At 42.0% G+C, this 12,545-nt stretch overlaps 1 protein-coding gene across 1 annotated transcript in view; it reads right to left on the reverse strand.

Moving 5' to 3' along the window:
- The window catches only part of LOC104956717 (MAM domain-containing glycosylphosphatidylinositol anchor protein 2-like), a 99,070-nt gene that overhangs the window by 27,507 nt on the left and 59,018 nt on the right, over positions 1-12,545 (reverse strand). The window contains exons 2-3 of the mRNA XM_010784248.1: positions 11,232-11,371; positions 1,989-2,163 (exon numbers count right to left, since the gene is read on the reverse strand). Coding sequence (XP_010782550.1) covers positions 1,989-2,163; positions 11,232-11,371 — 315 coding nt within the window. The remainder of the gene's footprint in view (positions 1-1,988; positions 2,164-11,231; positions 11,372-12,545) is intronic.

Genomic DNA, 12,545 nt, shown 5'->3' on the forward strand with positions numbered 1-12,545 from the left:
CGCCAACAGAACCCGGGGACAGCCAACAGGAGGACGAGGTGCTGGAGTCGGCCGGTATGCCGACAGGACACGGGGAGCTGGCGTCGGACGGACAGCCAGTCCTATAGCCGAAACTGGAGTCGGGACCATGGTTTCTGGGACCGGTTCAGTAACCGGATCCATGGCTGCTGGGGCCTGTACTGGAGCCCGAACCATGGCTGCTGGGGCCGGAACCAGGGCTGGAACCATGGTTGCTGGGGCCAGAACTGGGGCTGGAACCATGGAGGTGTGGGCCGGTTCTGTAGCCGGAACCATGGCTGCTGGGGCTCGGGCTGCTAGCCTCTGAATACTCCGTGGACCTCCATAAGCCCAACGAGTTCCGGAATACGACTCCTGGACAGGAGCAGGAACTGGGGCAGAAGCATGGGTTGACTTCAGACGGAGCCCACCGAGGCGTATGGTACCAGGTTGGGAATTGGGAGACAGGGAGCTAGCATGCCTGGGGCTAGCAGGCCGGCAATCACACACCGGGAGGATCTTTGAAATCCAGCCAGGTAAAAACTTCACCAAACCTGGTTTCTCTCTAGCCATCTGGCGCGCCTCCGACAACACAGCCTCTCGCTGCTGAACTCCGGGTGCTCTCTTCCATCGATCCGAGCAGTTAGCCAAAAAAAAGGAAAAGTTCAATACTTCCAGCTCGAACGGATCTGCTGGGCCCATTTCTTGGTTGGTGCTTTCTGATACGGTGAGTGAAGCAGGTAGGACCCAAACGCAGATAACACTTGATATAACCTTTATTTCAAGGTCTAACATAAACTTGGAACAGACAAAACACTCTCCGGTGAACTAATAAGTCACACACAAAAGAAGCACCAACACTGAACACAGGAGGAGACAAGACTAAATACACAGAAGGGTAACCCAATAACCCAGAGGAAAACATGACATGGAAAACAGCAAAAACACCCAAACCTACAAAACTACAACCGTGACATGAACTTAGGAGCGTGACAGAAAGAAGTCTAACACTAGTGAACATTTAAGGAGGCATTCAAAAGCGCAACAACTAGATTTTTTTTCGAATTCGCAGCATGTTTTGAAGATGAATGAAGGTCAGAAAGATTTTTCCTTGATATAAATGATAAGAACACAGCCACATATTACTCATGGATACAAACTCTTGGTGGTTGGAAGTGTATCCGATGCGACTGCGATGAAAGGGCAGCGGCTCCCCCGTCTCGGCACTCTTCCACCCACATACGAGGTGAAATAGGACAATCAATGCCCGATCAATAAAAACAATAACACTAAATCACTGTTTTTCTTTGATGAATGCTAATGAGCCTTCACCGTTCGTCGAACTGAAACTTTAAAAATAGAGAGGTGGCACTTGCAGTCGATGGGATAATAAAAGCGTTTTAGCTTAATTAACATTCTCAGGAGAGCGCAGGGGTCTCTTTGGATGCCCTACCTCTGAATAACTACATTTTATTTCAAAGCATAAATATGGAACGCTGCTAAATCGGGCTGTACGTTTTTTTTATATGTTTCTCACTGATCAGCACTAAATGTCTGTGCTGCAGATGTCTCTGTTTATAGGTGGATTTTATTTGAAGACTTTAAAAAATATTTGGGTTGTTGCAGGACTTGTTTCATTTCACATAATATTTATTTTAAGTACTTTATTCTAAAGCATATTCGCCTCTTACAATTTAAAAGGTATCTCTGGTGGAAGCGGCACTAGTGTTTTTTACTGTAGCGCTAAGAGACTTTGTTGCATATTCAGAAGTGTGAATATACATCTTTCTCAGGGTCACAGCTTTCTGAAATGTGTCCTAGCAAAGACTTAGAAAGGAAATAGACACGTAGGCGAGTCCTTCGCACAATAACAAAGATACAAACTGCAATCACACCTTTAGAAAAATGTACTGTTCTCAGTCAGCCTCCTTGTAACCCAAGAAAGAAACATAATAACAGAGGGTGAATTTTCATGGTAACATGGCACTTACAGTAGACGTCCACCCTGATGGACTTGATGGCGGGGGATCCAAGGCCGTTCTCAGCCTTGCAGTAGTAGCGCCCCCCCTGGGTCCTCAGGATCTTTGCAATGTTGAGCGTCTGGTTGAACACACTGGAGTCATGGAAACGGTCCGACACACTGCCCGCTGTCTTTGTCCATCGGATCTGCGAGGAACAAAGAGTAGACATGAGTATAGATTCAGATTTAGAGTGAGGCGTCCAGCTTCAGTTAGAAAGGAAATATACAGTGTGAATAATATAATACTACAAACTCTTCAAATGATAGCAAGTATTCAAATACTCATACAAGTCATAAAAACATTGAAGGCTTGGAATAACCATCAATCAAATAGCTCTCTATTCCAGGGCTATAATATCATTATTATACCAGTCTGAAGCTTTGTGTTTATATTTTTATAGTTTTATATATTCTTTTTTTCTCAAATTAAAAGGTTGGAGTATGCCCTTTGAGCAACTGAATGGCCTTTAATGTGAAATGTCTTAGCAAATGTCTTTGGCTTTACTCACAGAGATTTGTAAAACAAAGACAGGAAGTGACTGGAAATAAATTGTATATCATGAGACTTGTGTTCTCAAAACGGAAACAACAGTGTTAAGTTTGCATTATCAGCCAACAACATCAACATCTATGACTCCTTTGTCAAGGAATACTTAGCCACGTGATCTTCCATTCAAACAAAAGGTGTTGTCTTCCAAACATTTTTTCAATGAATAAAATAAATGAGATATAACATGTTTAGAAGTTAGCTTGAGGTAGATTGTCTTAGCTTTGGACAGAGCCAGGCTAGCCCTGCTTCCAGTTGTTATGCTAAGCTAACCGGTTGCAGTGTGTATATTTATCCAACAGATGTATATCAATCATCACACGAAACTCTCAGCAAGATTTTTATCATTCCTTTGAAATGGAAGCAGATCCGAAAATTACAATCAAAGTCCTGTCTTATAATATGAGCCTTTTTTAAATAATGATTGGGTTCTCTGTGTAGTTGAGATAAATAGAGGCACTATTTGAGAATTTGCAGAAGATACAAATTATATTATTTTATGCATGTTTGCTATATTGTCTGTATTTTGTATTAGATTGGGTGCTTAAGCTACTGATGGAGAACACCCTGTTTTAGAGCTATTTTGTGAAATGCCGCAGTACAGAGGACTTTAGAGTCGAAAAATCTTCCTCTAACTTCCCTTTTTCCTTCGTTCCACACAAGACTGACACAAGCGTGGCCTTCTAGCATGAGTACCTTTCACTAACTGATGAGACCCAGTTAGCCCATGGCATTGAGGTGTAATGAAAGGTGAAATAGTGTTACTCTCCAACATGAGGTTATAATTGACTCTCCATCATCTGCCTCTCCTGTCCTCATTAAGGCATACAGCATGAACAGGTACTGTGACTGCTCTGGCCTGGGGGCAGCATAGGCAGCTACGGAGCATAAAGCACCGTTCAATCCCTTTCCCTAAGTAAGCCGCAGATGGACTGGCTTTACTCGCACAGCCTGCCTCACATATCTCTGTCTAAGCCGGAGGAGGCTATGAATTAGAATCCAATATCTCCACACTGTACGGTGATAGCATCATCTCTGATACTGATACCATACCATTTTAGAGAGATAGCATCAGATAGAACAGGGATATCACAGCATGGAGGGATGACGATTGGGTGCTATCTGGGGAGATATGCTGCTCTAGCTGGGGGGTTTTAACCATGACGACTCCAGCCCGGGGTTACCACACTTTAGAAGTTTGGTCATTTTCCAATCAGACGGGAGAAAGGCAATGAAAGCTTGGTTGTCCAAAACCTGATAGTGCCCTTTTCCTCTTTCTTTTTGGTAGCCCAGGGCTAGTGGATGACAGGGAGAGGGATTCACATGCAGCAGAAGTTTATCAGAGGAGTTTCAGATTCGTAGTCTTGCTTGGGGTGCTACCGTTCGGAGAGTGAGAAATAAATTAGCTTCCTTGAAATACAAAGAATGTGCGTGCTGGATTTCTTCTCCGACCTCTTTCACTGAAAATACAATTCTGTAGCCAGATGGAGGTTATGTACCATCCATTTATATAGCCTTTAAGTGGATATATAACCATTGGAAATAAATGCCTTTAAATTAATACACTGCGCTGAAACTGCTCCACTTGGCCTTCTAGAAATGCACCAAGAGACATTGAAAGAAAGCACTTCATGAAAAAAAGCCCGAACTCAGCAATTGATCGTTGCTGCTGTTAGAAAATAGACCAATTATAACAGTTAGGGACATCATGAGTTCAGCAAAAGCAGCCCCAAAGTGAAATAAGTTATGGTTATAAATTAGAGGAAGTTTGGGAATTCTGTGTCACTCTCCAACAGCGCCCCGGTTTCCCCTTAATGCAAATACAAAGCAAGCTAGCGTATGGCGACCTCAGCAGGATTCAAGATTCTACCAGCTTATACCCCCAGTGATTTCCTTTGCCTTTTGTACAAAGAGCTTTGAGTTTTAGGAAAGCGCAGTATCAATAAGTGCATTGGCGCAGTGACACTAAGGAGTGGGTGTTCAAATAAACTCTTCATATCTTCAAGAGGGAAGTGCGGCTGTTTGTTTCAGCGGCAGACCACATTATCGGTGAGCTTTCAACTCTCCCCGTACCCTGGAGCTATTTTCATTCCTCCACTACTTTGACTCCTCACATCTGAGCACCTCTGCCCACAGGGGGAGTCCTGAAGTGTGCCTGGTGAGAACAGTTTGACCCTCTTCACTCTCCTCGGTGCAATGCAAATACTCTTGATCTGAGAGGAGCAGGCGGATTTGAGCAATATGATAATTGGCGCTCCTAACCCACTGGCAGCCAGGTGGAGTTTTTTTTAAAGCTATTTTTGCTGCACTTTTGTCACTTCTCAGCTGAATCTCTGGAGGTGCTCACTGGGGAATTAGTCAAACTAAACTGGATGTACCACCCATCTCCTGTTTTATGGTAGAAGTTGATTATTCGTGTCTTTCCCTTGCAATCTGGTGCATATATTATTACCATGACATTTAAATGCTGTAATACGCAGCAAGGTTTAGAAAAGTTGTGGACATTTTTGCATATTTATTTTAATTAAATACATGACAGCACTTAGTTCCACAGGGATAAGCAGAGTCGATACAACAATATGACATCCCAATAGAAAGATCAAGGTTTGCTTACAAGAAAAGTAAAAAAAAGCTCATCTACAGTAGATTAGTATCCAACTGAAAATCCCAGCAGTGTTTGCGACCACACATGCTGCGATGTTACGGCGAGAGCTAATTAAAATGCGCCCAGTGTCTGTTGTTATGCAGGGATCATATGCCAGAGCACGCGTCTTCAGTGAATCTCCCATAATGCCTGCTGTGACGTTTCCCTCTCCCTAACAACAGACTGGCTTCTAATTGCTTGCCATCTTTTTTCTTTTCCAGCACCGAAGGCGGTCTGTGACGCTCGCTGGTGCAGCCAAGTGTGGTTGAGCATGACAATCAAGCGATCAGGAGAAGCTTCAGGGGGTCCGAATCACAGGTCTATATTAGAAAAATACTGGCCCTATTTGATGACCAGATGACTCAGTGAAGTGTTTGATATTGAAAATGAAGAGAGATAAAAACAGAAATCAGGATCTCTTAGGCAAAACACCCTTGACAAATAAAAAAAATGGTGGCTCGCTTGTATTTTCATTGGCTTTGAGCTACATCCGATATGTTTGAGTGCTGCAGTTTGTAGATCATTGAGTAGAAATGTCTGTTGATTGTGTATATATAGGTATATACATATTTGTATACGTTTTTTTATATATATTTGTATTCTTGTATTTGAGATTGTGGGAAACAATATTTCAATCTCTCTGTCTGTACACACAAACTGAAAGATTGACAATAAAGTTGACTTTGAAAAAATAAATAATAATGACCGCGGGTGTGTTGACAGGGTCTAGTTCAATGGGAAGATCTGAAACAGAGCCCCTTCTGATATTGTCGTTTGTAAGTGCAGACATTGAAAGTTAAATCATATTGAAAAAAGCCCCATCTGCTGAAGACACCAGTACTGTAGGCGGACTGTCATGAGAGCATCCAAAACAGATCACATACTCCAATTGGTCTGTATAAAGTGAAATGTCCCTGGACCCGAGGTCAGGTTATTTGTACTCGCTGACCCGTTGCGCTGCGAGTTGAATCTGGCCAGCCAATAATTGAAACAAAAAAAAAAGGTGTTTGCAATGTGGTGTAGCTGGCTGTTGGGAGCTTGGTACTCAAACAAAGCAGTGTGGACATAATGGATGGAGGCCAGGGCAGGGGAGACGGGGGCAGATGGCTTCATCATCAGGGACCCTTTGATGTCTGTTCACGGCATCAAAGACAATGAACCGAGCTGGAGGACGGTGACCGTGAAAGTATGAACAGATAAATCTGTATGTTTGTGGTGCTGATACAGAGATAAAGATAAAAGGGAGACAAAGGCTTTTATTTGTATCTGTTTATTAAATAGCAGCAGGGCTGAAACTAATATCTATTTTCAGCATTATGTATTCATGAATTTTCTGATTAAATGTTTGATCCTTTCATCCATAAAATGTCGCAACAAGTGAAAAATGCTCCTCAAGTTTCCAGAAGCCTCAGGTGACATCTTCAAGTTGCATTCATTTTTCAATTTTCATTGATATAGAGCAGAGAAAAAGTTGTTTTTCACATTTGATAAGCTGTTACACAGTTATAATATTGAACATTGGTTGATAAATGACTCAGTTGTTAAAATTCTTAGTAGATTAACTTCATGTTCCACCAATTGATTCATCTAATAAAATTGTCGGCACTGAATGGAGATGGAGAGAGAGACAGAGAGAGAATGGATCTGTTAGTCTTTTATATATTTATCCATAAACTGCATATAAGAAGTGGACAGTCACCATGATGTAAACCACCATGACGCTTTCGATGACTTGATGGCATTTTGTGACTTAAGAGGGTGGCGTTAAGCACAATCAAACATTTTAAGGAGACCAAAAAGTTGTATTTAACTTGAATGAACTGAAAACACACTGAAGGTAAAGCTGTAAGACCAACAAACTGAGGTCTTTTAAACTGGACAACACCCTGTGGTACCGACCTGTAACTTCCAAGGTAGTTCAGCCCTTAAGCACGCCTTGCTTTCGATTTTAGAGTAAATGGGACCATTGGATCTAATTATTGAACATTATGCTGTATTGAAAAGATGCACTACTATAAATTGAAACCTTAAACTCATCAGGAAAATGTTTATTGAGGGCATAAATCAAGTGAGAAGTCCGGTCATTTTCTCATAGCCTTCTACAGATAGTAGAAGTACCTCTATAGGTCCTATAGAGGTACCTGGTAAACATCGTGAATGTCAGCATGGTCACTGCAGGCATATTTGCTCAAATCACCTCTGTGACAATGCTGACATCGACAACATTTACCAGGTTACAAAATGAAGTCTGATTGCATAGAAGTCAATGAGAAAATTACCGGACTTCTCACTTGCTCAAATCACCTCTGTGCCTCAGAGCGTCACTAGAGTGACTAAATAAAAAATAATAATAATTAGGGAGTGAGGAGAAAAGCCATTCAAGATATTCTCTCTCATCATTCTCAGAGAGGCAACTTCCTCAAATCCTTCCAGTGCCCTTTGCCCTTTGCACCTCGATTGAACTTCCCCCCCCTCCGAGCCTGCCACATGCCAGCAGTCCCAGCCTTCCTCCACAGCCTTCAGCAACGACTTGAAATGCCAAACCCAAGAGGCACAGTGGAAAAAAGCACATATTATACGGTGTGCTGGTGACTGACAGGAACATACATTTATTTGACAATTAAATAGGAAGGCAGACAAGTGTTGAGTGTGCCTGTGTGTCTGTGTGAGGTTGGATGCACGTATGATTTTATTATTAGAAAGCCTCCCTTTCTTTTTTTTCTTTTTCTCCGAGATGAGTGGGTGGATGTCAGAGAGGCCCACTCTGTGTGAGCTGCTGCCTGGTTGGACACAATCCAGAGACTCCATCAGCGGGAGGGCCTGAGGGGCGTCCGTGTAATTTAAAAAGTGTGCATATTGATAGGCATGAGGAGAATTAAACGGTGACAAAAATTGCCGACCGTGGCCTCATTTGCCATGTGGTTGGTCATTCGAGGTGCTGATGTTGAACTTGGCATAACACCCCTCACTTTGTGTATTATCATGGGAGCTGGTAGTATTTCAAAGCCGTGGAGGGAGAGGGGAATTTGGACAGTAATGATGAAAAACGCTATTTTGTGATTTGCTAATGCAGAACTAATCGATGGCATTTACAGTGATCGAGTAGTGTGACTTGGCCCCCTGTGATATCATTGTGCAGATGGAGAGTGTAGTTAAAGTTATGGCTTGTATAGAAGTTGTTGGAGAAAAACGAAATTGAGAATGATTCCACGGAAGGGAGAAACTGCTTTCCCATTAAGCTTAGGTGTAGATCATAAGCGGCTCCAGGGGCGAGCTTACAGTGCTTAAGCTCTGAATGTGTTCAGAAAAGCCCGGAATCTTTTACTTTTCATCACGGATGGCGTTTTCTGTACTCAACCCCGATTATAGCTGCACAGGAAGCAATGTATTTTAAACTTTGCGTCAGAGCGAAACGTTGACACACTATACTAAGCAAAAAAAGAGAGCGACTAAATGTATGTGTAAAATATATTTTTATTTAATGTAGCTCTAACTGGTAACTTCTCTATAAGTATTCCAGATGACAGCTCAGCGATTTGTGTGTCCATGACAATGGGAAGGTGCTAATGAATTGTCCAAACCAATATGTTCTAATGATCTTATATGAGTTTATCAAAGGAATTACACTTGGTGGTGCAGGTAAGGTCTGTACCAAGTCGTCTGGAGTTTAATGCAATAAGTAGCCTATTCTAATAAAAGTTAAAGAGTAAGATATAGGGGCGACTTGATGTGTTGATCCAACTCCCCTCAAGCTACACTAAGCATTGACAGCTTGCTGCAGCAGAGCATTAGCAGTAATGCCAGGGAAATAAATGAGCAGCTGTACATTTGAAGAGGTTGGTATTTAAAGTTAAACTCAAACTTAATATATACGGGGGGTGAATTAAGAGCCAATTGATTTTAAGTTTGAGTGTAAGGTGTTAGTAGGCTTTTTTATATTCACTGTTAAAGCATTTTATTTTAACATTGATTTAAATGCCAAAAGCAAAAGGTGGAAGACTAACCTTACAGGAAGCAGCTAACTTTCATATTTAAACGTGCTATTTCAGAAAACTTGTAATACAAAAACAATTGTCTTACTGTAAGTAATTAACTGGAGACATTTCTAGCTGATATCTTTAAGTTAAAAAAGTACCCTATTCACCTGTAGTGTCTCGCCTTAAGATTAGATATAAATACATACCAAAGATGCATATAACCCTAACCATATCCCACTGCTATTTTTCCAAGAGTATCAGAAGTTCTTATTGTATTGTTAATTCCGTCAATATCAACAACAATTGAATGCATAATTTGCCTAATAATTAGTTAGCAAGCGAACAGATGGCGAGAACAAGTACAAAGCAGTATATTACAAACAAGAAGAAGTAAGTAAGTTTGGACACTCACACTAAACTTTTCACACTGTTGGAGAGAAATGTCCCCACCAAAGGTTAAAACCGAACCTGTGCCCATAGCTTTAATCACAAGGGGACACACTTGGGGACCCCAAGCTAGCTCTGCAACCTTTATAAAGAGCACTGATTACTTTTTTCCCCACACTTCTTGAAAGATGAAGAAACTAAAGTCAATTAAAATGTGGAACTTTGGGGCAAAGAAAGACTGGGAACATGTTCTGCGGATTAATATTTAACTCTGATTTAAAAGATGAGTCGCTATTGCCGTATCAACGTGCGAGTGTGTTTCCGAAGAGGTCGCATACCAACATCACATACCCAGCCGTGGGTCTTCTGCCACCCCAGGTAACCTCGTCTACTCCCGAATGCACTCAGACGGAATGTGCATTTCCTCTCCTCCCCCCCCCCCGCCGCCCCCGCGGTCCCATGGCACAACCAGAGGGGGGACAGATGACACATCCCAGAGTTGGGGGAGACACAGCAGAGACCCTCTGTGCCAGGGGATCTGCATGAGTCTCATAATGACTAGGTTTCAAAGGAGATCCTGCTCTCCTGCCACAGCCTCGCAGGGCTTTTGATCTCCCACTCCTCTCCTCTCCCCCCTTCCTCGCTCTGCTCTGTTTTTCACAAATTCAAATTAAGAGGAAAGACTGCAATGATGAGTGTGAAGTTGCCCCCCCCCCCTCCCTCGACGAGAAGAGGAGATGATGTCGGAACCTCATTTGCTAATTTAAGAGGCCTCACCTTTTCAATTGTGAATATAAAAATCGATGTGCTCTATTGCTTCTGCGTCCAGAGGGGAAGTGTACAAATGAATCCCCCTGCCTATCGATCAACAGGGGAATTATCTTAATGAATGTAAAGAAGTTCAACGCTGTCTGTCCCGAGAAGGAGCTGAACTCCCACGTAAACTTTCAGTTCACCGGCAAATTGGAAACAACATTCGTTAAATGTTCGAAAGGTTAGTGTGTGCAAATCATGCCCGGAGTGATGTGAGGAGAAAATGTGATGGGCAGGTCGTTTGTGGCAGAGCTGACATTTATACCTGCGTGGATCAAGTTAGTCGGTATTTTCTAAACAAGTAGATGAAATCTGTGTTGTTTTTAATTTGTCTTTTTATAGATTTGGATGAAAGAGCAGTAAGTAAAAGGCAAAACCAGAACGGCCTATTTCCTTCAGAAAAAGCTGGAAGACTTTTGAATTGGTTCAGATCACAACGGTAAATAAAAAGAGTTTGAGAAGAACTCCCTCTCTGCTGCAGGGCACCCTCGTGCATTCACATGACCCGCGCTCGTTACACTGTGGCCTGTTTTGGCAGATGTTTCGCCTGTTTTGTTTTTCACGTTCTCATTAGCTCCGGAAGCTCTCATTATCAACACGCAGGTGCACAATGCAACCTAAACCATCAATAATTAAAGGATTAAACTTTTAAGCTGGTTTAGTGCAGAGGAACGTGGTGTGCCGCTCATTGGCGCTAATGCAGAATTAAAAAGCAAGCTGGAAGGAGAGTGAGGAAAGGAGAAACAGACAGGAAGGAGAGACTAAATTAGCAACGGTGTCCCATGATTCATGTGGGGCTATTTTGGTTGGGTGATGATGACAGCTAAGGGCGGACGAGTTCTTTACCTGTGGTCGAGGATGGCCCGTCACCAGGCAGGTGAGCTCCAGGGTCTCTCCCTCTCGGATGGTGTACACTCTCTCCGTGTGCCGCTCCTCCTCCACATTACAGGCGTGCCCCGAGTGTATAATGCGGACGCTTGGAGGTGCTGCGGAGAAGAAAAAGCACAAGGTGTGTTAGCATTCTGTTCATTTCTAAAGGAATGAGTAGTTTACCAGGACAGATTGTGTATTGATTAAGAGGTTGCCTCAGTGGGAAAAAAGGTTTCCTTAAAGCACTGTGGCTGGGTTTGTACTGCACACAACAAACCAGTCTTATTTATACCAGTAAAAGAAAATAATTGACTTTCTTTTTACTTTCATAGCATTTACTTTGAGTGTAGCTTTTCAAATATTGCTAGCATATTGAATTCAAATGGAGGAAAGCTACTTTGGGAAAGCTATTCACTGCCAATTTTAGATTCCATTGGTAGTAACTTGTGAGAGGAGCACTTTCACACAATATATGGGACTGATGGGGCTCGCGCTGCCAAACACAGTATGAACAATTCTGTAAAACAGCTTTAATTTCCCTTTTCTCTAAATCTTCACCAAGCTGATCACGTCGAGCCGATTTTTTTTACATTACTCAATACACATGATTAATGAATATGTGTTTTTCTAATTTGCTCTAACAAAGGTGAAACATAGAAAAACAGCTGTATGTATGCGTGAATGTAAATTAGAAGCATAGCAAGGAGTGAAAAATGATGCTAATGCAAGTACACGCCATTACTATGCAACTTCAGAATGACCGAGCATGCTGATTGGCTCTAAGAAGGCACCATGTGAAAGACATTTGGGAAAAATTCAAAGCACAACAAATTCTCAAATGGAACCTTTTTTTATTTGAGTGAGATTTTGATTCAATATTTGACCTTGTGACCCTCTACAGTACTTTGTACTTTTCTCTAATTCCCTTTTGCACAATCTAAATGACAGTTGGGAAAATAAAGATTACCACAAAAGCAGCAACAAATTAGTTTCTCTCCACTCAGAGGGAAAGTGACATTCACTTAGCATCTCAACTAAATTACCCAGTGTAATCAGGAAATGACCCACTGTGAACAATTGATAGTGGGCTGCAAAACAAGTAATTTCCAATTTCTCTCCTTTTCATGTCCTTGCTCTGCGAACATTTCAGAATTAATTTAATATTCAGAAGGGTTTCAATAGAAAACATTACCACATGTACAACAAAAAGGAAAAATAAAATATCTCAATTAAAACACTCAAAAACATCACAGGCATTTGAATAGGAACCTTCTCAACTGTCATTGCAGG

The sequence above is a fragment of the Notothenia coriiceps genome, unplaced genomic scaffold, assembly GCF_000735185.1.
Source record: "Notothenia coriiceps isolate Sejong01 unplaced genomic scaffold, NC01 NC01_scaffold00026228, whole genome shotgun sequence".
Lineage (NCBI taxonomy): Eukaryota > Metazoa > Chordata > Actinopteri > Perciformes > Nototheniidae > Notothenia > Notothenia coriiceps.